The sequence below is a fragment of the Dermacentor silvarum genome, chromosome 6 (assembly GCF_013339745.2).
Source record: "Dermacentor silvarum isolate Dsil-2018 chromosome 6, BIME_Dsil_1.4, whole genome shotgun sequence".
Classification (NCBI taxonomy): domain Eukaryota; kingdom Metazoa; phylum Arthropoda; class Arachnida; order Ixodida; family Ixodidae; genus Dermacentor; species Dermacentor silvarum.
The window spans coordinates 19,170,170-19,196,902 of record NC_051159.1 but is presented as its reverse complement, the minus strand read 5'-3'; the positions used below and the strand labels follow the sequence as shown (position 1 = coordinate 19,196,902).

Sequence of the window (26,733 nt, the reverse complement as noted above, 5' to 3'; positions counted from 1 at the left end):
ATTGTGTGCCTTACAAAGTAGATATATTGGCCAGGGGATACTTGGTGCAAAGCCAGCGGCTGACTACGCCGGACTGGAAAACAGCGAGCTCGACCGGGACATAACGCGTTCCGAGCTGACACGAGCGATCGCAAGACTCACTCGAAACACCACTCCTGGCAAGGACGGAATCACCAACAAGTTGCTACGTAACCTGGACGATTCAACCGTGCAGGCAATACTCGAACTCTTAAATGCACACTGGAGCAGAGGGGCCTTACCCCCGGAATTCAAGCATGCGGAGATTACACTGATACCAAAGCCAGGAAAAACGCCCTGCCTGGAGAACCTAAGACCCATTTCGCTTACGTCTTGCCTCGGTAAATTGATGGAACGTGTTATCTTAGACAGGCTACAGACGCATCTCGAAGAACGTCAACTGATGCCGAACACGATGTTTGGTTTTCGGCCCAACTTGTCAACGCAAGACGTGCTTCTGCAGCTCAAAGAGGAAGTACTGACTGCAGCAACGCCGTGCTGCCCAAAAGCAATTCTCGCACTAGACCTAAAGGGAGCCTTTGACAACGTGGGGCACGAAGCCATACTATCCAATCTCAGTGACACGAATTGCGGCCGACGAACGTACAGCTACGTGAGGGCTTTTCTCACTGATCGCACAGCCACAATAGGGCTGGGAAATGTGAGGTCACAGCGAATAGACACACCTAACAGAGGAACGCCACAAGGAGCAGTGCTGTCACCAACACTTTTCAATGTGGCCATGATGAAACTCGAGAAAATACCGGGGATCAGACATGCCTTGTATGCAGACGACATCGCGATATGGACGGTCGGAGGGTCCATAGGAGAACAACAAGAGGCATTACAGGAGGCAGTAGACGTCGTAGCAAGCTATGCGGAGACATGCAGACTGCAATGCGTGCCGGAGAAGTCGGAGCTCCTCATAATCGAGAAGCGCTCACGAGGACGATCAACAGCCCCGGCACCAACCATCCACCTGCGAATAGGTCCTAGAGAGATTACCAAGGTAGACAGACTTCGGATCCTCGGCTTACACTTACAAAAGGACGGGGGCGGAGGATACGCCATACAGAAGCTACAACACACGACCACGCAGATCTTGCGCATGATTCAACGAATTACTAGCAGGAAGAGGGGACTCAAGGAACAGGACCTTATCCGAATAGTGCAGGCTCTGATTGTGAGCCGCATTGCGTGCTCGGCACCATATTTAAATTTAAGGAACGCGGAAGTGGAGGTACTCGACCGGCTGACACGCAAGGCGTATAAGCAAGCGCTCGGACTCCCACCCGGATCGGCTACTTTTCGCCTCGAGGAGACAGGGGTGTACAACAACGCACGGGAAATCATAGAGGCCCACCTGGTAAGCCAGAAGGAAAGACTACTACGCACAATAGCGGGACGCTGCGTCTTAGAACGTCTTGGATATTCCATACGGAAGACCAGCGCACTGACCAAAATCCCAACACGAATACAAGAAACTATGCACGTCTCACGAATTCCCAGGAACATGCACCCAAACATTTCAGTCTTTATCACACCATACACCCTGCGCTGTATTCCTATAAATGTCCACACTGTGATCAATGTGCAACACTTTACCACATGGTATGGGCTTGCGTAAACACACCACAGCTAACACCCATAACACACCCCACCACACGGCAATGGGAGGCAGCGCTGTCCAGCTCCGACTCGACGGACCAGCTCAACCTGGTCAACCGAGCGAGAAGGGCAGCTAAGGCCACTGGACTCCTGGACTGAGGGGACCACCCACTGCAGAGCGCAGGAGCTACCTACGCTCGCGTGCTCTTTTTATTAAAGTTTATTCTCTCTCTCTCTCTCTCTCTCAGTTCAAGCCACTCGACTAGGCCAACTGCCGTTGCATGTGAAGCTCATATATGAGGGTAGTTGAGCACGAGGAGGTTATTGGAATATCTGTGTCGCCGTTAGTTCTATACAGAACTGAACTTTCAGGCACGCTTCTCTGCACATGGATTCCGCCATGTGCCCTGCATGTTTGCACATTTGCAATGTCACTGTTTTCCCGCACAGCATGGCTTCGTTATGGTTAATATTTGTGGCACTGAATATGCATTTTTCAGGGGGGGGGGGGGTTAATTTGTAGAATTTAGATACGTTAGAAGCACGGCATATAGTCTCCATATTTGCGTTTGTTCTTACTCTCAGGAGGTTTAGTACATATTGCAAAACATTCGTTGAAATCACGCTTTTTGAGCTGCTTTACAATTTCAACTGAGAATTGTGAAAAACTCTCTAAGCAAATATTTCTGCATTACTTCCATTAAAATCACGAATTCGTTAGAATGCTATTTTACGTACCACGCGATATTTTGCGGCTAATACGCGCTGCAACGGGAGGAGACTATGCCATAAAAGCACTACAGATGAGCACATTTCACTAGCAAGGAAAGCTGCCCACCCGCGCTCCTCAGACGCCCAGGCAGAGTCAGCTTTTCAAAGCAGCGATAGTCGCAAGCCCCACAACACGCTACGTATTCGGCCGACCCGAGGGGTGCACAAAAGGTCACTCCTCGATTTCCTCTGACCCGGAGGACGACCTTGCGTTCGCTGAGGCGGGACCCACAGTGCGAGCGGCAAGCGTCAGTCGCCACAAAAAAAGGAACCGAGGCTCACCTCGACTGGCCCTTGGAGAAAGGGTAACCGCTGTCCCGCACCGCCTGCCTCGCTAGCGGGAACAGCTCGTCCCGCCGCGTCAGCAGCGCCGGAATGTGCTTGCAGATCTGCGCCGCGGCCTCGTTCACCGACACCTGCACGCGAGTGAGAACGCGCTCTGTTCACTCTGTCCACGATGTCATGCACGCGTCACCTGTGTGGAGCTGGAAACTGTGCTTGTCCTAGAGCCATAGAACATGTCAGGTCCGAATGCCCGCATTCCTTTTGTTCAAGGCGCCTCCACCACTAACGCACCAGTGGGTGAATTCCAAGTTGCCATAGGAACGAATGTTTTCAGCTCGAGGAAGGCCACGACAGAAGGAAAACACATGAAAACAGGACCAGCGCAGACTTGCAAGTGACTGTTAATGCATCCGGAACCACAGGTATACATGTGCCCACATCATCGCAATATCATAAGCAACCTGTAAAAAAATCTACTCGATTTTTTTCTATAAGTGATAGTGATGACATGCCAATACAACTACTCCTTTCCAACTGAATAAAATACGCCTCTGTGATTTCGCGTTTAAGCTTATTTCGCGCCCAATAAAAAAAAAATGTGTTATCGTGGAAAGGTGGGGTGCAATTTCATTGTTTGCATTTCTTTTCATTCTATCCTCGCCTTGCTTGCGCTGAAAACATTCGTTCATGACGAACCAGCTAGCCTATACCAAGAGTCCCATAGAAATGCTCTCGTACCACTGCCCGACCGTCTGTCCCCGGTGATTGATGTAGCACGCACGTTTGCACTGCGCATATAGTGAATGAAGCTACCATAAGGAAACCTTCAAAGTGCCCCACTCACCTCGTGCAGAGTGAGCGGCTTCTCGGGCTTGCGCTTGCAGTCGAAGCGGCCGTAGATGGCAGCGTACTTTCGGATCTCGTCCATCCGACGCGGGTCGTCCTCGGACATGCTCAGCACGTGCTGCAGCAGCAAACAACAAGCCTGTATCACATTTCTGGACATGGGTCGCGCTGGCAATCTGTCATTGTCAATTGGTCACTTTTGTGGCGAAGGTAAACATGGAAGCATCAGCATACTCTAATCTATATCTACAATAAATCTATAACTGCGCCAGAGGTAAAACAGCTCCCTGAAGAGCTTTCCAACAACCAGTGTTTGGTCACATGGACTGCTGCTGGCAACAAGTATCTATTTAGCGCCTCGGTCAGGGATGTCCGCCATTTCCTTCTCTCACGAGGGGTTCATCGGCTCAAAGTCAAAAGGCGTTCTTTATTAAGAGAATTTCGCAGAAATTGTATTATAGCAATCGGAGTTACGTCAGTTCTACTGGATTTCTCATATTTTATACCTCCACGCTGGGACGACAGGGCGCGACAAACAGTGTGCATGGCACGTAGTGTGGCAGTGTGATGATAGGTGTTTAGCCTGCCTTCACCGTAAAGCTTGTCGATAAGACGGCACATTTATATACGCGCAACGTTGCCGCAAGAGAGTAAAGTATCAGAGAATTTTGGCCAGCTGAAAGAAAAATTTATATTGCCCAAACTGTTGGTATTACGGTGGTTTTCATTTATTTAGTGACCACTGGGTCCATGGCCTTATGGTCGCTGCGGTACACCGCCATCGGTTGTACGGCAAAGGTTGGCACGTTACTCATAAACACGTCACCAACGCCACTCGCGTTCGTTGAGAACGCGGGCAAAACACCGCCGCCATCGACAACAGTTCTGCGCGTTGCTTGTGTGACCGCACACAACCGCTGTCAAAACGATGGCGTGAGCAAGCACGCCAGCAGCAGCGGGCGAAGGTTCATGGGGTCTATCGCTTTAGGGGAAACTGAGCGGCGAAAGCACAGCGTGTTGCAGATCGCTTTCAAGACACGGTGCGCGCGACCGCCCGGCGTACAGAGAGAGTCGGCGCCAAACCGTATGCGCCGCAGTGGGAGAGTGGCCACGCACACGTACACGCAGGGTGCCTCGATGCCCTCCTCGCCCACCGCTCCCTTTCAACTGTGAAGTCGCCTGTGCGCTCCGCCGTGCGTTCGCTCCCCCTGAAAGCGCGCATACCTCGCGCTCGCGTGCTTTCACTCGCACATACAGCATACGGCCAATGAGATTTTTTTTTTATACATCCGGATGGACGCGACCATCGTCCTGCTTTGCTTAACTGCTTTGCTGTAAAAATAGTATTGTGTCTGCAACTGAACCATTATTCTGCAACTGAAACATATTGGCCGCGCCTGGACGGCTGTAATCAATCGATCACTGTACGCGATGCACGCAGCTTTTGTCGCCATGTTGGCTCTATAGGCTCTTTGGCTGGCTAGCCGAGTCAAATGCGGCGGCAGGAAGTCGGACGCGACGGCGCCCTGATTGGTCCGCGCTGACAGCCTTCATTCGCCGCTTGCAGCGAGGGATTGACCGCCTGCGAACATATCTAGCCTGCCTTGATCGACGGCGAACAGCCGCCGGCCGCCGGGCAAGGACGACCGTGTCACGTGTGCACAATAAAGAACCTCAGGTGGTCGAACTTAACCTTAAGTCCCGACCAAGGCGCGCCTAATAATCTTATCGTGGTTGTGGCACGCGAAAACCAAGAATTTATTTTTAATAGCAATTTATGTTGCCTTGAAGGTATTAAAACAGTTGATGCTGCCATTGTAGCTTGAAGCCGTGTTTGTGTTTGCGTTTAACTGAAAAATGCAAGCGGTTATTTTCAAGTTACTTGCAAGTCACATATTCCTAAAGAACAATTATGAAATCCAGGGCTACCAAAATACCGCAATTAGTCTGAATAAATGTCTTTTTCAAAATTTCAATCACACAGGTCCCTCTTGTTTTACGCGGGTAAACTGTCACTGAAAAGCAGAGGCAAGAAAGATGGGAGCTATCTATTATGAACGCACTAAATCAAGTATTAAACGTTATAACAGCGGTTGCGCAATTGTTTTAAATGGCTTTCCAGATAAGCTATCGTAAGTTCGCAACGGCTATAGTACGCTTGCATTAGCTTTGTGTGAGCATTACAAAGTACCATAAATAATTGCTTAAATACCCTTGAGCTATGGACTCGGTAGATTATATCGGACAGATATATGCGTCTTCTTTTTCCTGTTGTTAGCTTGCCATTCTTTCTGACGGATCTTAACGAGTCGAGGTAGAAAGTTGCAGTGTGGTCAGCAGGCCTTCGTGTTCATACAGTCTGCCTTTGTTGCTTCTCGTCACATCATTACAAATTAAAGGCAATGGCAATGAGTATCGTACACATTTCGCAGCGCTTTATTTACAGGTGCAGGTTTGCAAACCTCCAGAGCAAGACTATGCAACCAATTGTGTAGTCATGGCTTCAGCGACGTGCTTGAAGCTAAGGGAAGCACCACGACATCACAAACGTTTGCAGAAAACTGTCCCAGTGGCGTCTCGAAAGGAGGATGTTCAAAGAATGGAAGCCGTTTTTGATAATACAGAGTAAGGAGAAAACTGGCCAAAACTAGTAATTTATAGGCATAACCTAAGTTATCCAATCGAGATCTGGGACTTCGAGGCCTGGTGTCTGCGTGTATAGCTGCACTATTGGTGTACGTATTTGAGCAATGAGCCCCAGTACGATGTCTAAAATTGCCTAAATATTTAATAAAGGCTGCAATAATAACCGCCTTGAAATTTGGAAAATTATATGCTCTTTTTCGTATTGAAAAATAACAAATTATTCGGTTCTATATCGTAAGCTTATATATGTAACTGATGAGCTTACTCTAACAAATAATGCGGTATCACGCTATAGTTAGTCTGGCTGCTAAAATCTAATAGTTTTGCAATATTTTTGCACCTCAATTTTGAACAGCATATACAGGTATGCATGGACACCCGGCAGTTCTGCTACGTGGCTTCGTGAACCTGATTTATCTATTTATTTATTCATTTATTTATTTCTTTATTATTTCGCATTTTTGACGCTCTTACAGGTAGCGGGTCACCGGGCGAGTTCTGGAGCATAATTATATGTATAACGGGAGACAAAAAGGAGTCGCCCGTGTCAGCGAAAGTGATTAGAAATCAGCAAATTTTAAATAAAACGTACAAGATACAAAGACAATGCAAGATTATAATAGAAGCTTATTAATACATGTTACAACTTTCCTAATAATATATAATACATAGTACAAATACATAACACAAGATTGTTGATAACCAGATTGTTGATAGAAGTAATACTCTATCTTAGAACTTGACCTCTCTACAGACGCAGTGTTTCCAATTTCTAAGAGCAGATTATTCCGTGGCTCGAGATGCAGGACAAAATGAAAACTTAAATGTGTCGCAAGGCGTGATTAGTAGTACGGAGTGTAGTTGGCCTTTCGCGGTACTTTAGCGGTATGCCACACTTTGACAGGTTATCGCGGACTTTCTACGAAAGGTGTCCCAATGGTCTCTCGCACGGATGATGTGTAAAGAACGCAAGCCGTTCTTGAGCGCGCTTTCTCGTTAGGCGTCCACGAGACATGGGCGTGTGCGACGTATATTGCCGTTGCGCCATAGTTTGCCCCCAGCGTGAACACAGCGGCGTCGGAAGCGTGACGTTGTCGAACTGAATGCAGCCGCACTAATCAAACGCAACGACAAAGCACTTGGAAAGCGGCTCTCGGGGTTGAGAACGCCGCGCAACAAAAGGAGGGACATGAGTCACGCGGAGAACAACAACAAACCACCAAGATGGCGGGTCGAAGCGCGGACTGCATCAAAAAGTTGAGCGCTCCCGCTCGGCCTGCTCCGCAAAAAGCAACGCTCCGAACAACAACAACAGCGACGCCAAAGCTGAGCGGGGTCTCGACAGGGGCGGAGGGAGGGAGAAAAAAAATTAACGGAGCCGACCTTTCAGCAAGACCGGAGCACGAAAAAACACAAAAACAGCTGGGCACGCCACTGCCACAGAGAAAAACAAAACAAACAACAGCCGGTACAAGTAAACAGGAGAGATCGGAAAGGAGGGAGCGGGCTCCCGATTCATTAGAAGACAACGGGAGACGTAAAGCGAGGACTGCTCCGCTTACAATCACAGCAGGACGGCGTGGCACATGTTGAAGCCTGCTTGCCGAGATACGCAGTCGAATGCGGTTTTCTCAGCTGTGGCTGATCTGCCTTGTGTCTCTCGCTGTGTCACGTCTCAAACTGCGCCGTAAAAGGCGTGTTTCATAATACGTGTGGCTATCCGCGACACTAGCACCACAACATCATCACAGACTACGAAAACTGATCGCTACTTAGAGAAAGACACAATGTCTTTTAGGGACGTTTTACCATAAAACCCTTAATGAATTACTACGGTTATATTATGGTTATACAGCCACTAATAGGCGAGAAAGCAAGCATAACACCTGTGGTCAAAGAAAAGCAACAAGAAGGGCGATTGCGGTACGAAATGCTGTTTTTTTTTTTTTTTGGTACGAAAAATTCTCCATCGTGCTGATTCTGCGCTACAAATTGTCGATTAATTTGGTCTCTCTCAGCTATCTGATAGATTAGCTCAGAGCCCCCGAAAGGCGTTGGTCCTTGGTTAGATCCCCGGGTCAAGAGAAAGTTATCCTTTAACCGCTAACCTTACTTTGAGAAACCCGCATCCTATCAGGTGGATTCCCTTATCATGCATCTCGCGGAGGTTTGTGGGCAGAACGGCAGTCATATGCGTCCTTTTTTAATACCATGCACCTTTCAGGGACGTGATTCAGAACAGGTCTTTTTTTCTTTTTTGAGTTTCCTAGCAAGAGAACGCATACACCAAGCTCTCGCAGTGCGGGCGTTTAACCTTATCATATCTCGCCTTCGCCGCATGGGTAGCGGAGGGATAAGTTGGTGGGGAAAAGCTCAAGCGGAGGAAAGCAAATAATCTTAGTATAAAGCACGCCTTCTTTACTATTCGGGCGACATGTTCAGTGAAAAAGAAAATGCTGCGCGCTCAGTGGCCTAAAGCTGGGAATAATTGCTTTTGAGCCTCACCGATGAATCCTATCACGGTACGGGGGCGGATTAGTGCGCGCGAGGCTCGCCAAGACGAACGGCCACGACACCTAGGCCAGGCGATCGGCGAAGCACCTGAGTGCACGCTTTTCACAAGGAAGGGAGGATTACGGCTCCCACGGGGGGCTTAGGCCTAGGACGAAGGCGCCGCCGCGAGACAGCGTTTTTATGCAAATGAATCGCTCGCCTACAGGCCAAGGGACGCGCCCCGTGGCCTCCTCATTCGGCTTGCACGAAGAACCGCAGCCCGGACAAATGTCACATGAGCGCAGTCGCCGTATAAATTACTACACGCGCCCCCAACAACCGCTTTTATCTCTTCACCAAGCAAAGGTACGAATGCTCCTATTCTTACGTTCTTTCGCCATCATTCTCAGGTGGTCTTTGTTCTTCCAGTCAAGTGACTCTCGCGAAGAAATGCCTGGAAACATTGAAGACTGTCCAACCCTGTAAGACGAGTCCGCTTGACGCGCTCAAGGAAATGTTCGCTTCTGCCGAAGTAAAGTGGTTTCTCTTTACGCTGCAAGCATTACAGAACCTGGTTTGGATATCGCTTATACACAGGGTAATTCAGATCCGCTTTGCAAATGACCTAAATCTGAGATAAATAAAAGGAGCGCACTTCTTCTTTCTGGGGTTTTATGTGCCAAAACCACCCTCTGATTATGAGGCACGCAGTAGTGGGGGACTCCGGATTAATTTTGACCACCTGGGGTTCTTTAACGTGCACTACAACGCAAGCACACGGGCGTTTTTGCATTTCGCCTCCATCGAAATGCGGCCGCCGCGGCCGGGATTCGATCCCGCAACCTCGTGCTCTGCAGCGCAACGTCTTAACTAACTGAGCCACCACTTGTGCATGAGGACTTTCAATTAAGCTTGTTATTCCTCCCGCTTCGGAACCGCTCAACATGCGACGTCGAATGAGGAATATGTGCTCCCAGATTTGTGTGTCAACTGGGCGCTATTCAGGTCGCGGTGTTCAGGTCGCGCAGTGGCCACTAATTGATGTTCTGTCCCGAAACAGGCATAAATTATTTTGCCGTCTCACAGGAGAAGACGAATGCGCTTATCTATAAGCTTCCCCATGGTCTGACCTAGCGTACGGTTACAACCACTCAGAAAACAATGCAGTGCAAACGATTTATGTGCTGCAATTACGATTCATAACCCCAGCATGCCACGCCCTCGCCCGTAATGGTCATCAGCCGCGATGCGGGTGCACAGGGAAAAAGTAAGCTGCATTCAAAGGCACGAACGCTTTCAGTAGTGCACATCATCATCACCATCATCGACCGCATGGAAGGGTGCAACGCCAGACACGCTGTCACGCTATACGTTTGTCGCGAGCGAGAACGCAACGTGGTGGCGGCAAGCATCATGGCCGCGAGGATGCGTTGCTGATGATGGGAGTGGGTGGGGAGCGGCGAAACCCGGTCTAGCCACCCGGGGGGCAACGCCATCTGGTAGGCATCACGTAACTGGAGCCGGATTCCGGTTTTTAGTTGCTAACCATGACACAGTACAAGAAAAGGCGAAGCAGAAACGTGCGGCTGTCCCCTACGCGAAAGGCACTGGCAACAGTTTTTGGTACATACGGCGTAAAAATTGCACACGTGCCAATAAACTAAGACAGAAGCTTGTACGTGTGAACGACCCTTTGGAAAAGCTTCCAGGGGTAATCGACAGAGGTGAAACTGGGAATTTTAAAAGAACGAGAGCGATGTCAGGAAAGGCAATTGGCGGACACGACCACATCATCGATTGGGATTCTGCGAGCGCGACAGAGAAGAGCCTATCTTCCAGACTACTCTTGTATACTTTGCATTTTCAACCGACTAAAAACGCGAACAACCGGACACCCCGAGGTGTACGACATGCGCATTATGCGCCACCAAACGCCTAAATAATTGCCTGCCTCTTGCGCATATTTTCATTGCGGACAAGGAACCCGTAGCGGTCTCGAAACAGCATTATTTGTTTTATTTCCTTTTGAACCTTAGGTGAGTGCCTGTATTATTTTGACAAAGCACCTACCTGCCGGCAAGAGTGCAGTGCTGTGTGTGTCTTTTATGCGCCTCTTTTATTATTTTTATTGAAAGTGTGTGTAGAAGAGGTTGGCATCATGGGTGTTGTCCACTACTCCTTCGCTAGTTGCGAAGCAGTACGTATCAAAGATAGGCCGACTAAATCAAACACACAAACCAGATAAATTGTCAATATAAAAGGTAAATGAAGATCCGAAAGCGGCAACGCAAAGTTCGCATAAAGTTCACACTGTATGTCATAACACACAAAATTTGCACAGCCAGCAGAGTCATTTAAGATCATGGAGCTCTTTGCCAGATTTGTTCGCTGCAGTGCAATTAAAGTTGGTCTGTTTGTTACAGTACAAGTTTTCTTGTGAGTAAACGTTGCAAGACACATGGTCATAGAAGGCTGCTTTCTGATTACTCGTTGTGTTGCCCCCTTTGTGTAATCGTGAGTGCTGCCTATGTTCATTTCACTTTCAGATTTGCAACATGTATGCGAAATTTGATACTGTTTGTGTGTTTTTTTCCCCTTGGCGTTTTGTTGTTCTTCTATTTTTCCATAACAGTAAACATGAGACGGTATGATGGCTCCAGCAAGGTGAAAAGACGGGGTGGTTGACCCAGGTGGTGGCGACGATGATGATGAAATAAGCGCAATTCGCGGAAGCCTTCTCTCACTGTATACCATCGAGACACGGCACAGCAAAACGTGCTGCGCATGTGTGCACTACCCGCCGGGGTGGCTCAGTCAGCTAAGGCGTTGCGCTGCTGAGCACGAGGTCGTGGGATCGAATCCCGGCCCCGGCGGCCGCATTTCGATGGAGGCGAAATGCAGAAACGCCCGCGTGCTTGCGTTGTAGTGCACGTTAAAGAACCCCAGGAGGTCAAAATTGATCCGGAGCCCTCCACTACGGCGCGCCTCGTAATCTGAACTGGTTTTGGAACGTAAAGCCCCAGAAAGCAGCAGCATGTGTGCACTGTGTACAGAGTGCAGCGCTCAATGGCAACCGTGACTCAACGCACTCTTCTCAGCGAGCGTGGGCGGGCCACCGATCACTGGCCGGTCTACCAGCGCCAGCTGCCGGCACAATCGAGATGCAAATGAGAGGTCTGCGCGTGACAAGCACAAAAACGAGCACGAGAAATGCTGTCCTGGCTTTCTTTCCCCTTTTTTTTTCTACCACTCAAGTTATTTTTATTCTACCGAAGAAATTTCATTCGCATTATCTTTCGTAATTTTCTCAATGCGTCAGTCATGTTTTAAATGGCGCAGCTGGTATTTTTGTTCGCAGGACTCTTGCTGCGCTTCTCAGTGCTTCTAACGGTTCGCACTCCCTGGCGAACAGAAATCAGGGCGCCTTCGGGGAGTAAAGGATGCATCTTTCCTGGAGGGCGACTCGCGCGCACTCGTCCACAGCAGGGTGATTCTCGACAGTGCATCGGAGACCAAATAAGGGCCGCAATGAACTCTGGCTAATTATGAAATAAAGGATTTAGGTCTCCTAAGCAAGAGAATAAGGTGCAACGGCGAAAGAGTTTCCCTGTAGCAACTATAAGCGAATATCTGCATGTAAAAGGTAACGAAAAGTAAACAGAGAGAATCACCCGTGCCAATAAAGAACAAATGACCATGTTTAAGGATTAAGATTAAGGATAAAGCAATGTGTTGAATTAAACGAGAGGATACTTCTAACAACAACTACCCGTTATACCATAATACCAACTACCAGAGGCAGTAGAAGTGTTTGCTCTGCGCTCGCGTTCTGACAGCGAGTCTTCGCGGTCATTGAGTCAAATCTGTTCCATGTATGTGTGTGCTCGCGGGACACCATGTTTGTACAATAATTAGTAAGCGAATACTTATTGTAACTTATAAGGCCAATAAAATTCAGAACAGTAGTCGTGTAGTTGTGTGACAGTTTGCTATCACTACAAACACTTCGCTTTCCGGGCAAAAATTTGTCTTTTTTTTTTCATTCTCGCCGGCTTTGTGATTCGCGAACAAGGAACCTGTAATGACATTCTCTTGCAGATGTTAGCAGAAGTGATCGACGATGACCTGTGCCCCTGCACGGCAAGAAATATGACCAAGTGTGAAGTCTCGAGCAGTGCCAAGTAAAAGGCTTCGTCACTGCTTGCATCAGAAAGAACAAGCTCTATGTGCTAGGCAGTGACTGCAGCGTTCTCTGCAGTTTTGATAACATCAGCTTTTATTAGCGCTTAATTTGGAAAGGCAAAGTGGAGTTACAGAGACAATAAATTGAACCCTTCAAAATTATGTCCCGTGTTGCCTACATATTCTGTAGTGAATAGTTGGAAAACTGCGATAAATGGTAAATGGATTCGTACTCCGTTCTCTGCGGAAGCTTCAACTTGAGGTAACATTCTAAGCTTGTTGGGAGACGTAATAAATGAGAGTCAAGTGAAAACTGATGGCTTCTATGCTGGACACAATCTGCTCTTTGAATGCACACTTATTGAAGAAGGGCGGCCTCCACCTTCCCGTGTGCGGGTCGAGAGCTCGAAGCACAGCTTCACCACGGCAGCGAGTCGCTGCTCTGCTGGCGGAATGCCGTTCAGTCCAGGGCGCTTCTGGCGAGCACCTGCCTTTCGCCGTTGCGTCGTGTTGGCGCTCCAGGCCACCCTTCTGCCGGTATCGATTCTCTCGGACATAGCGGCGCCTCCTTCGCACCGCACCCCATCATTTTATTTCCTCAAGCGTCCTTGTTGTTGTTATTCCATGTGGAGACGCAAAAGAAATACAACAGCCCATGTGAAAGAGTACGCACTCAGACAAAAAAGAAAGAACTAGCGGGAAAGAAAGAGGGGAAAAAAACTGTCAAGAACGGGTGGACGGATCGTGCTCGGCTGAACTTTTTTATGTATATGTAAATATTCTCAGGCGCATAGAAACAGATGAGCGTTTCATTCTTTTCTTACCCTTTAACTACGTACGCTTCCAGCTGGGCCTTCTTTTCTCTGTTAATGTAAATACATAGAAACTTCATTTTTCGTGCAGGATTCTTTCTCTTTCGCACGTTTTTGCTGTTCGCGGGGGCTTGAACTGATTTTGAAACCTGATGAGACACGGTGCCGCAGAAAGAGTTCCCAGCAGCTCTTGCTTTCCTTTGCAACTTTCTTCTTCCGTGCAAGCATCCACGTACGTATTTGTTACTTCTTTTTATGGCAGGAGCTGTACGTTCTTTCCGCCTCCCCCCCTTTTTTTTTTCGTGTTGTTTTCTTCTTGCAATCGCATTCTAATTAAAAGAGCTGTGGCAAATGGCGGCCCCATGAAAGAAGAGAATGCAATTCACGTGCCTTTCAACCTTCTGTCTGGCGCATTAGTCTTTTTCGAGCGTCGCAAGTGCGTACGAAGGAAGCGCCGCGCCCAATCGCTGCTGTGCTAGCGAGGCGCACATCGAGTATGCAATCGATACAGGCAGAATGCCAAGCCGATTTTAACCAAAAAGCAGCGACACTATATAAAAAATGAACGTAAAAGATTCAAGAAAGTCGCTGCTATACCAGTCCAGTTTGCGACAGGGCGAGTTTCGTCGAATGACTCTTAAGAGTGCAGACATAAGAGCGCAGATGTAAGAGTGCAGTAGTGATGAAATGGTGAACGCGGGTTAGGCGAAAGCGTGCGGACAACATGCACAGCGAGCCCCGCGGCGTCGAAGCACAAACGGAAAGGGCGCGATTCTCGCTTCCCTCGCCGCGACAAGCATCATTTCATCTAAGCTTGCGCGTACAATTATTTTCACGTGATGCCGGCGCAGACCAGCAATTGCTTTCTAACGTGCAACTTTTTAATAACCGAAAATACGCTACTCAAGTCTTAAAATTTATTTTTCAGCTAAGGAAGTGACGCAAATCAGTGCTCAAGCCATGAACACTTTGCATGCGCCTTGAGATCGGTGTTCCTTAGAGATGTCTCCGGTTTTGCATCAGCCTCGCGCTTATTGTTAAACATCCAACAAGCCACCGAAGTATAACCCCAAGAGAAACAAAACCAAAGCCCCTTTCTTAAAGAAAGATTGTTGAACGCGAAGCTTTCTCCCATGCAAATTGAATCAAAGTGCAAAGCCAACGACCGCCCAACGAACCCAAGAAATGCTGAGCGACCCGATGTGATGCATATGTGATTTGATTGCTTATTTAGGATTGTATTTTTTGAACGTGCAAGTTCAATGAAAACACATTTCGTGAAGCTGCATAGCCTTTATTTTAGATCATGTAGCCATTGATTACACGCACACACTTTCACCGACTGCATGCCATTGCCGATACACGGGATCGGCCTTACGAGCACGATCGCGCTCGCGCTTACGTTAGCGTACGGCAGCCTCTTCTTCTGCCGTGCGCTGCACCCGCGGCCTACCCATGGTGACGGCCGGGAATGCGTTGCGTGACGCGGGTAATGCAATGCAGATATATACAGTTCGTCTGGGTAGCGTGGCGTTGAAGTTCCCAATGTTCTTATCCGTACAACTGCCAAGTTAAACTGTAGTGTTCTGCGATACGTATGTCGTGCGCCATTCTTCTCAGATGCGCGGATTGTTCCATTGTGTAAGTTGGCTTTTCTGCAGTGCGTTTTCGGCGCTCACGGACGAATCAGTGAGACATAGAAAGCTTCACTGTAAAATTCCATGTCGTGAGTGCAGATGGAATTCGCCCCGATCCAGACAAAACTGCGGCCGTCACCGCTTTTCGTGTTGCATCAGGCAAAATGCTCAAATGATCAGGCATCAGCAGTGCGATGTTTCCTTGGCTTGTGCGCGTACTATCGTGGATTTATTGCCAACTTCGCCAAGATAGCCGAACCACTCACGCGACTCACCCAAGATGATGTGCCTTTTGCCTGGACCACAGAGCACGAGACGGATTTCGCAGAGCTATGACAGCGCATAAGACAGCACCTGTACGTGCCCATTCTGATGAGGAGGCAGATACAGAGGTCCACACAGATGCTAGCATCGTCGGACTTTGGGCTGTCCTTGTACAACAACATGGCCGCGTTGACCACGTCATAGCTTACGCCAGTCGTACACTCTCTCGAGCCGAGGACTCTACTTCAGAGAAAGAATGTCTCGCAGTCGTGTGGGCGACGACCAAATTCCGGCCTTACCTCTACGGCCGTCCCTTCAAAGTCGTGACTGATCACGACTCGCTGTGCTGGCTGGAAAATCTCAGAGATCCGTCTGGCCGTCTTGCTCGGTGGAGTTTGTGCTTGACATCACGATTGTGTACAGGTCCGGGCGCAAACACGAAGACGCCAATGCACTTTCGCGCGCACCTTTGGGACACCCTGCTCTGAACTCTGAGGATGACGATGGTTTCCTCGGGGCCGTTTCTGATTCTGGCTTCCCGTTCGGGCAGCGAGCAGACAAAGAATTACAGCCTGTTATCGGCTACCTGGAGGGCCGAAAATCTCAACTTCCTCGGAATATTGCTCGCGAGTTATCCACCTTTTCTCTCAGAATGGGCATCCTGTACAAGAAAAATGCCCGTGGCAGTGACAAAGCCTTTCTCCTCGTTGTGCCTACTGACATGCATGACAACATCCTCTTTGAATGCCACAACGAACACACGTTAGGACACTTGGGCTACTGGCCCCGACTGGCCCCGTCAGTACTACAGTCCCCGACTTTTGTCTAGCGTATACCGCTCTGTGAAAGGCTGCCGCGAGTGTCAGCACCGCAAGACACCACCTGTGAAACTTGCGGGCCTACTCCAACCAATTTTACCCCCTAGGACACCGTTCGACCTCGTGGGAATGGACCTTATAGGACCCTTACCTTCGTCGTCCACTGGAAACAAATGGATTATCGTTGCAACGAATTACCTGACTGGTTATGCCGAGACAAAAGCACTGCCCTGCGACACGACTTCCGAAGTTCTTCCTACACCAGATCGTCCTGGGGCATGGTACCCCGTTGTGTGTGATCATGGACAGGCGACGTCTTTTACAGCACAAATGACTGAGCTGCAAGAGTAATCGAAAAACAACCGCCTACCATCCACAAACGAATGGACTGACGGAGAGGTTAAACAAAACCATAGCAGGCATGCTGCATGTTAATGTACGTGGACGTGCAGCATAAAACTTGGGACGAGATTCTTCCGTACATCACGTTTGCCTACAATACGGCAATACAGGAAACAACGCGATTTTAGCCTTTCCGTCTTGTTTACGGACGCAACGTGCAAACCATGCTCAGCGCTATGCTTCCGTGCGACAAAACCGATGAACTTGCTCCAGACGCCGAGCACTACACTCAGTACGCCAAAGAAGCCCGCCAACTGGCTCGCGTCAACATCAGTTACCAGCAAGGTGCCGATGCACGACGTTACAACCTCCGCCGTCGAAACGTCGCCTATCGCCCCCGCGACCGTGTCTTGGTGTGGACCCCTATTCGACGTCAGACTTCTCTGAAAACGTTTTAAGCCGCTATTTCGGACCGTACAAGGTTCTGAAACTTGTCAGTGACATTACACACGAGGTATTTCCGGACGGCGTCTTGTCTTCGCGTGGACAGCTTCGGTCCGAAATCGGGCATGTCATACGGCTGAAGCCGTACTTCACACAGTAGCTCTTGTGTCGGCGTGGCATCGAGTGGATGTTTTCAGAAGGAGGGGACTAATGCCATCTACCGTTTTTGGGAGAAAACGCGCAGAGAAGGCAAGAAAGTAGAGGATCCGACTGAACGGACCTTGTCATCTTGTTCACATGGTCGTGCAACCGCGTGACAATATCAATGCATTTCTTTCGGAACACACGTGTCGATGAAGTGAAAAGTGCTGCTAATCCAAGGATTCTGTACAGAATGGCCACGTCTTTGCGCATTCACTAGCTTAAGTTCCTGAACTTGAGCATGCTTTCTAAGGTCGTCACTGAAAGCTGTTGACAGACATTCCGTCAAATCAGTTATTAAATGCCACAAATCTACTGGTGACTTTTGCAACGAATATCTAGTGGCAAAAGGAATAAAAATTCGAGGACGCCTAAGCACTTGAGCTGTGAATGCGAAAGCATTAATGTCTAATTGAACGCCGCTGAGCGGTCCGTGAACTCCTCGCGGGCAAGCGAGCACGTTGAGACGCTTGGCGCGTTTTGAGTTGACCTTACCGAGGCGCAATCAGAACGTAGGCTTGCGCGGACAAGGAACGCGCCGACAGTGCAGGCTTCCGAGAGCAAGGGCGTCACCTAAAGCACGGCCGCTGGATGAAAAAAGTTGTCGCAGTTTCACCTGAAAGGCGAAGCATCAATTGCGATAGCAAACTTGTAGAGAGCTATACGAAGTAATGATATTAGCTTTATCAGCTGTATAAACTTGGACATGCAGCAGCATCGGCAACACGCAGAACTGTTGTCGACGCCATCGGCGTTTTGCCCGCGTTCGCTCAAAATGCGTGCGGCGTTGGTGACTGTTGCCGGAGCCTCTGGTATAAATAGGCACTTGGTGCCGCAGCTAAACGTCGCCTCCCTTCCCTCCCCCTCCCCCACGGCCTCTCGCTCGTCGGAAGAAGGCGCGTTTGCTCTACATACATGGTGATTGTGAAGGAGAACAGAGACGCCTACTTCTGCAGCCCTTAAGCGAACACGGCGCAGAACGCGCGTTTGTTCTCCGCCGTGCGTTCACTCCCCGTGAAAGACGCGCCCCTCGCGCCCTTTCACTCGCACATACAGCGTTCGGCGCGCGGCGACGATTTCTTCTCCAAATGACGTCATACGGAACCTCACGGCGACGGCGACGGCGACGCCGACGGCAGAAATCTGCTTTTGAGTGTCCATATAATTGCTATCGCAATAAAACAGGTGCGGCCTGCCGCGTCGGGCGCGTTGCAATGGGAGCGAATGTGACAGCCGTAGTTGCATTGTCGGCCGCTTGGCTGGGCCGAACGGCGCTAGTCATCGGCGATGGAACGCGCCGTCGGCTGGCACGCGCGATGGCGTTCCAAGCGCGTTCCTGAAGCATTTGCTATGCCGATGCCAGACAACAGCCCCCGACGAGTGGCGCCGCGGCGGATCACACCGTTTTCGATGCACGCGGCAGGCTGCACCTTTTTTTAGGGGCGAAGCTCCTTATAGCGGCACCCGTTCCGTCCCCGTCGTCGTAGTAGTAGTGTGTAACCAGTAGTGTGTAACCAGTCTGAGAAAAATGAGAAAAAAAATCCTAAGTTGTGTCCGCTAGCGCGGAATCGAACCAGGGACCCCTCGTTTCCGAGCGCGCGGCGTTAGCCCACTACGCCACGAAGCGGACATGGACACACGCACCACGATGGCAATAAATACCCAACATTAACGAAAGGCCGCGTTTCTAGCGCGTTTCTAACGCGTTTGTGCTAGCGCGTTACGGCCCGTGTAAGAAGCTGGTGTAAGACGCTGTGGCCTCTCCGCCTTACCTTCAACGCGTTTCGAACGCGCTGCCCAAAGCGGTGGCAAGTCAAGTTCAAGTCGAGGAGCGTTTATGAATACGGGGGGTATACTCTCTCAGCAGTCATGTGATGGCGTCGGCAAACGCGGTGCACGTTCCGGCATGTGTAAATGGCTGCGTAAGACGCTGTGGCCGCTCCCCCTTACTAGAGAGTACTGCACGTTTCTAACGCGTTTGTGCTAGCGTCCCCTTAAGCGGGAGATCCGATGATTCCCTCCGGAGCTTCGCCCACTCATCATCATTCACCCCGTGGATATGCTGTGATTTTTTTTTATCCTGCGGCCGTGCCTCAAGCAACACCTGGCGCGCTGCTGGGGCAGCAGGTGTTCCCCCAAATATAACGCGTGCCAGCTATATAGCGCTCAAAACGGGCGCGCCCAGAATCGAAACCGGATGTGTGGTTCAGGTATTGATGCCGTCGGCTTGGTGCGCTGCAGACAATTCGGCTGCTGGGCTCTATGACAGTGTCCGCTCTCGTTTAATATCTTTCTCTACGGCTGCGGGCTCTATCTTGAAAGCGATCCTCTTAAGGCTCATTCACACTAGGCCGACACCGATTTTGGTCTGCCGAATGTTGGCGATAGCAGACGCTCTGGCCAACGGTGTAAAGGAAGGAAAACGCCGTCGCCAACAGTCGGCAGACCAACATCGGTGTCGGCCTAGTGTGAATGAGCCTTTACGGGATGGACGGGCAGTTTTGTCGCTGGGTAAGAATAGAAATGCTTACGCATTTAAAATCCGCAATACCGATCTCACGACGAAAGTCGAAGCGATGATTAAAGTGCACCGACACACCGCGTTGCCACAGTCGAAGCGAGTCACGTATAACACATATACCATGTTTATTGTGCACACGTCAATACCTCAGTGGATCTTTTTGTTTTTCGCGCAATTTATGGGTGCTTGAACTGCTATAATAGTGCGATGCTCACACTCTCAGCTACACGACAAGCATCGTCAGTCGTACCTAACAGAGATGGTGTCCTCCTTCATCGTGTATCAATAATCTGTGTATCATATGGATACACAAATTATTGTGTGCTCGCTATTGACTTCGAGGGAGAAAAGTAATTGAGCCCATGTTGCTCACGCAATATAAAATGTACAATGCTTCTATCTGGTGCACACTGCACTGGCCCACACTTATGTTGCTGAGTGTGCCCGTCGTCAGTATGAAGTAAATGCTGCTCATAGTTCCTCCGTGTCAGAATCTTACCTAAACACGCAGGAGCTTTCACTGCGTACAAAACATAGAAAATATATTTATTGTGCTCATATCGATCGTAGCAAGCACACGACGATCGAGACCGCAAAAGAGGGTAAAAAGCAGCACCAGTAATGTATCGCGGTAGCGCGCGGCACAAATACGTTACCCGCCTTTAAAAAAAATACAGCGGCAGAGTGGCAGTACTAGTTGTCATAGGGTCTCTTTCATACAGTGTCTCAAGCTTCCAAACAAACGTGCATAATTAAGCATATCACTCAGAAAAAGCTTGGCTAACGGCACGGCATGCATTTTAACTGCAGTGGATGGAGCAGACGACGCCGTAGGGTGCTTTCACTAAATTATAGGCGTGGTATATTTCTATCATCTGAAATATGATAGAAAAAAACAAGATACACGTAACGACATTCAGAGACGACGCATTTCGCAAATAGCATTAAAGGCGGACTTCGAGGTGTAGATGTGCAGGTATCGGTGAAACGCTCTGACCCACCTTTCTTCTCCTAATTCCGTTCGTTTTCTGATCATTCATGTCACCGAGTGGCCGACACCGGGATGACCGACGGGAAAGAAGAATACAGAATGAATCAATACAATATAGCACCTCCCCGGCAAGCATGTTGCCGCCTCGCCTAGTGAACATAACTGAAGCACCAAATCCCAAGCACCACGTTTGGAACTAGCATATTTTTACCTCTTCTTGAAAGCAAGACTTCTTCGCAACTTCCTTCACATTTCATGTCCGAACACCTCTGTTAATTGTTTAATTTATCCAAGCACAGTCAATTTATTCTTTACTTATACCTTCTTTAACAAAGAGAGAACAATTCCTATACCATTCACTTTAAGGTGTGCACCTATGCTGAACAACCTGGAGTTACTATACTACGTCAATAGAGGAAAAGCTGGGTGAAAAAAGTGGCAACCGCAAAGCCGCGGCCCTCTCACTTTTGTAAAACTAAAGACAATCAAAATATAATGCAATAAAAAGCATGTACACGCAGTACGTACTACATATGGAAAGTACAATCCGTATATTTTTGAGAAAGATTCTAAGCTAGTTGTAAAATTTCTATGTAAAATTTGCGGTGCGTGAAAGGCTGCGTTTGCAGGCAGCTGAACTATATGGAAGGCGCCACCGTACCGAGGACGGCATCGCGTGGTCTGCACCTGCGGGCCTACACCAACATGGCGGCGCCCCCGCGATTACCGATTTCAATGCATGGCCGCTATGGAGGAGCTTTTGCTCTACAGTTCATTATGCTGATCACGAGTTCATAGGCTCGCGAATGAACGTGGCTCGATTAGACACTTAACTGTCGGAATGCAATATACGATTCAATTGATTTTTAAAAATATGAGACGCATCATCAGTGGTCCTAGCGGTCTTGATAAGAAACGAGTCACTGCCGGACAAAGTTCGAGGCAGCAAATAACAAGGCGCTGGACATCGGTCAACAACTTCTATCGCGCTCGTTGGCATGGATTAGCACAACTGTTGTCAACGGGTTCAACAAAATTGGTCAGCGACGGAAGCCCTTCCGTTTGGATTGCTTCGCGCGTGTAGCCGTTAGCGTTTGTCGTATGTCCATGTTACGCAGCTCGCCTCACCCAACAATGTTCCAGAAAAGCGCGCTTGGTGGCCGCTGTGGTGCGCGCCGGTGGGTTGAAACCATGCAGCGATGGCCTTCGCCACATGCACGACGGACATCCGCGTTCTTCTTGCTTACTTCACTGCGTCTGCGTTCCTACTATCACAAAACCACCGTGCATGAAAAAGGGTGAAAAAAAAAAACAACCCAAGGAATGCTGAGCGACCCGATGCGATGCATATGTAATTTGATTCCTTGTTTAGTATTGTATTTTTTGAACGTTGAAGTTGAATGAAGACACATTTCGTTAAGTTGCATAGCCTTTATTTTAGATCATGTATAGCCGTTGATTACACGCTCACACTTTCACGGACTGCATGCCATTGCCGATACACGGGATCGGCCTTACGGGCACGACCGCGCTCGCGCTTACATTAGCTTACGGCAGCCTCTTCTTCTGCCGTGCGCTGCACCCGCGGCCTGCCCATGGTGACGGCCGGGAATGCACTGCGTCACGCGGGTGCACTGCGTCACGCCACGTTCATTCGCGAGCCTATGCAGATATGTACAGTTCGTCTGGGTAGCGTGGCGTTGCAGTTCCCATTGTTCTTATCGGTACAACTGCGAATGTAAACTGTAGTGGTGTGCGATTGTGTGCGCTGATTCGCAGATAGTTCCATTGTGTAAGCTGGCTTTCCTGCAGTGCGTTTTCGGCACTCACAGACGAATCAGTGAGACATAGGCCTCGCTGTAAAAAAAAAAAAAAAAACACTGCGCAGTGGGCGAAAAAAGTTCGGTAGGCTTAATGTGACCATGTCCCGTGGTAAAACTGTACTTGTACTTATTGAAAATTGAAAATAATCCTTTGTGTTTAGCTGACTTTGAATTAACTCCTTCTTGACCGCAAGAAATGTGTTCATATTCTGTGCTTTTATGTTTTATTGTTTTATTTCAAGGCGTAGTAGTGGCAACGTATACTGCGCGATAAATCAAGTCACGTTTATTTACAAGATGCACAAAGTACAGTGGCCACCCTGGCAAGGAAGCTGTAAACATCCAGCTTCACGAGGCCAGGGGGTCACCACCAGGCAACAGCAGCAGCGCGCACATCCCCAATACATACAATAAACTTTCGTAAGTAGGTTCATTAATGCAACACGTGGTATATATCCACTTCCCTGGGAATGAATACATCTACATAAATGTATACTCATTACGAGCGCATTGAAATTTGAATAAATACCATTAGCGCCAGGGGAATATATACTGTTACACTTTTAAAAAGGAATATTAATAAAAGCAACAATTAAAAGGAAGTTAAGCAACAGTAAATAATGTGCACGTGCAACTTACAAGAAATGAAATGAATACACATCTGATGAGTACATTCTGAACAGGCATGGACACAAACTAATTTACAAGTTTTAAGCAGTCAAGTGAAATTCAACAAAGACAAAGATATCGCGCAATAGCGTGCGCGATATAACTGTATCTCTATTTACGCACTTCTGCAGTTGATTTAATTGCGCGGGTACGTAAATAAAACTATAACCTGATCCCTGGTATTTTAAACGGATATATAGTAGTAATAATTGTTGAGAAAATTTTTGAGAATACCTGCGTGAAATTACAAAGAAGCACCTCAACGAACACGTACTAAAGTAATATTTGCTATTTTTAGCATAAGTACTGAAAAAGAGAGAAATATGCAAAACACGCACCTCATTTCTAGTTCCCAACTTTTGTAATTCAGATCACAGAAAATACTTATTATGAAGATTTGCTGGCTTTAATATTACACATAATGATGCTCACACTGTGCGGTAACTTGGCACTTTTGAAAAGTGGTAAATTACAGTTTAATCGTTGCAGCGGTTTCTTTTTTTTTTTTTTTTACTCCATTCCATAGAGTGGTGGTTGTCAGGCCAGGAAGCCTCATATTGCAAGGTTTGGGCAAAGACATGACAGAACTTTAAGCGCACAAGACGAGGACAGAGAAGAGTCTAAGAGTAGACTTAAAACAGTGTCTTATTTCGAAGCAAGCATCTACATAACAACCTTGCTTGCAAGCAAGGTGTGCGTTCAACAGGCGCTGGACGTGCTTTGTTCGGTTCCTTTACGCAGTGCTGTACAGTAGCATCGAGTGCTGTACTATATTTTAAAGTAATGAAAAAAAGGGAACTTCCATAGGTTGTGTCCAAATGTGAGATTTAGACAGCTAGTAAAGCTTCAGTCGAAAGTCGGTCTGAAATCGACTGCGTGCTCTTGAGTGAAAATTTCCCACACAGAGAAGGATTGCTCGCAATAATTTGTACATAGGCTGTCCAAGCGCTAATGTATAAACGTAAACCCACGGTGGGGAAAATAAAGCGGCCCTTGATATCAGTCGAACAGAATTACAAAGATAACGCGTACTCATGAGCCGTTGTTTGAGGCATCATTAGGAGAGCCTACACATTGGATCGAAATATCGACAATCCGAGAGCAGTTTGTGTCTCTTCACTGCTTCTGTGATTTAAAAAAAAATTATGTTGCCGAGTCAACTAAAACACATATTTCACGTCTTTTTTTTATTATTATTAAAGAAGTGCTAGGAGCACTGGAGGCTAGTTTTGATGATACCTACAGTCGCAGTTTTATTTCTTCCAGACGCCCTAGTCTGCTAGAAATTGTCAAATCTGACAAATAGTTGAAGTACAGTCGTCATTTCAGACGGTTCACGGTGTTGCTAGTAAAATAATTTCAACGAAAATGTTTTGCAACGTATAGAAAAAAAAAAACTGTCCACCAGATTGATCGAATTCTATAGGCACGGCAACCAAAGAGTTGAAATGAAACGTTAATACAAATGTAATGTAACGGAAGCCTTCCGACCACCGAAAAATCAATGCTTTGAGGTTTCGTGCAGAACGGGGTAAGAGAACTACTATGGCTTCCAAAGGTGCTTTATGACCCCGTGTTGAATGGCATGTTGGCATCTCTTCCGCGATGGCTTTCTCTCTTTGTTTTGTTTTTTTACGCGCTACGCAACGGGTGACAGCGACCCCTTGTGGCCCGAGGAGGCTGTTTTCACTACGCGAGCAATGGCAAGCCTCGTCCGTGCCCTTTCACGACGCACCTTTGCAGCCTCTCCCACCCATGTTTGTTGTTTCCCTAATTCTTTTTTTCTCTTTCCTTTCCCTCTAATTTCTTTCTTTTTCTAGAGCACGCTCGAAGTGAGCGCGTGAAAAGGCGTAAAAACGCTTCCCCTGCCCCGTGACAGCACTCGGGGCGAGCATCGGGGTCTCAAGATCCGCAGCTGCAGCCGGCACGAAACGCCGATGAAAAAACAACTAACAGGGGCGGCTCTTTTTTGTCCACTCGTGCCCCGCGCAACAAAAGCAGACAAACAGAAAAGCAGCGCTCTCACAAAGGGGCAAAGTGAGGGCGCGAACGAACAAAGAGGCCGTGCCCGATCACGCACTCTCTCACGCCGCCGCTCGGCGGGGCCCAGAGGCACGCGGAAACGGCACCACGTAACGGAAGCTCGTCCCGGACAAGGCACACGCTGGCTGCGCGAACTCTGTTGCCACAGATGGCTACACACATTCACGGGAACCACGGTGCCAGACACGTGCACAAACTTGTACCGAATGTTGCCGAATTGAAAATAGATACCGCCATCATAGCGAACAGTTTGAAAATTGGGACGACAGCAGCCCTCCTCCACGTGGCCAGAACGCGCAGCGCAGAAAGGGCCGTCCACTGCAACAAACTGAGACACGTTCAAGGACTGTTCGGCAACACGTAATAATTAAATCGATACACTCGCTCGGACGAGCCTTCCACTGGGAGCACAACGCTGTTTTCTCTGACGAGCATCCACCATGTCGCGGCCAAGCGATCGCGACGCGCAACTGTTGGAGACGACATGAGTCAGTTTACGCGAAGGGGTCGGCAAACATTTGGGTGCGGCCGCATGTGCACCGAGCGAAACATAATTAAAGAAATCGTGCGCGGGTCGTCATTCATCAGGCGAACCGAGACACCATTTATCACGCGCGCCGTCTTCTCCACAAACTCTTTTTTTCTCGCGTCTCGGCTTTGCAGTGAGATGAGCGCCGCCGTGTATTAAGCGCAGTCTCGGTCATCAATAAAATTAGAGCACACTCCTCCCCCCTCACTCGGCAGCCAATGGCCGCGCTTCGCATCTTCTGTGCGCGCGCTAGCCACACCGTCTCGTGTGTGGAAAAATATAGCAGTAACTCGCAGCGAAAGAACGGCTCGATCAGCATTTTAAAGACCAAATATTTGCCGCTTGCTGCCCTGCAGCAACACTGTGTTTGCTAGGCTCACAATCCACCTCGAGCCATTCGCCAATTGTGGGCACTACTTGGGATTCGAAAACACCGCAATAAGACGGGGCACCAGACGAAGGAAGACACAGACGGCAGGGATTAGGCGTGCCGGAACCCCATGGTTTTCGTTGAGTTATATAACAAAACTCCATTCCAAGCAGCATTGATCGTCGCAGGAGTTTTGGCTGCACTAAAAACGCCAATTTTCTTTAAGTAGGACCCATAAAAATATACCAATAGACAACTTTCACTGCCTAGACACACGCAGATACAGTTGCCCTGCTGAGAGAAGCCATTCAGAAACGGGAGCTCACTTCGGTAGCAGGCACCAGAGAAAGGCACTGTTTTGCTGACACACGAACGGAGTGAAACGTGCGTGCAACGACCTGCATCGAGTCCCTGCGCGAC

The 26,733-nt window shown here is 48.6% G+C and overlaps 1 protein-coding gene across 1 annotated transcript in view; it reads right to left on the bottom strand.

Annotated features, from left to right (window-relative positions):
• Nucleotides 1-26,733, bottom strand: part of LOC119456565 (NGFI-A-binding protein homolog) — a 624,616-nt gene that overhangs the window by 83,733 nt on the left and 514,150 nt on the right. Inside the window, exons 11-12 of the mRNA XM_037718396.2 lie at nt 3,527-3,646; nt 2,680-2,813 (exon numbers count right to left, since the gene is read on the bottom strand). Of these exons, the coding sequence (XP_037574324.2) occupies nt 2,680-2,813; nt 3,527-3,646 (254 nt within the window). The remainder of the gene's footprint in view (nt 1-2,679; nt 2,814-3,526; nt 3,647-26,733) is intronic.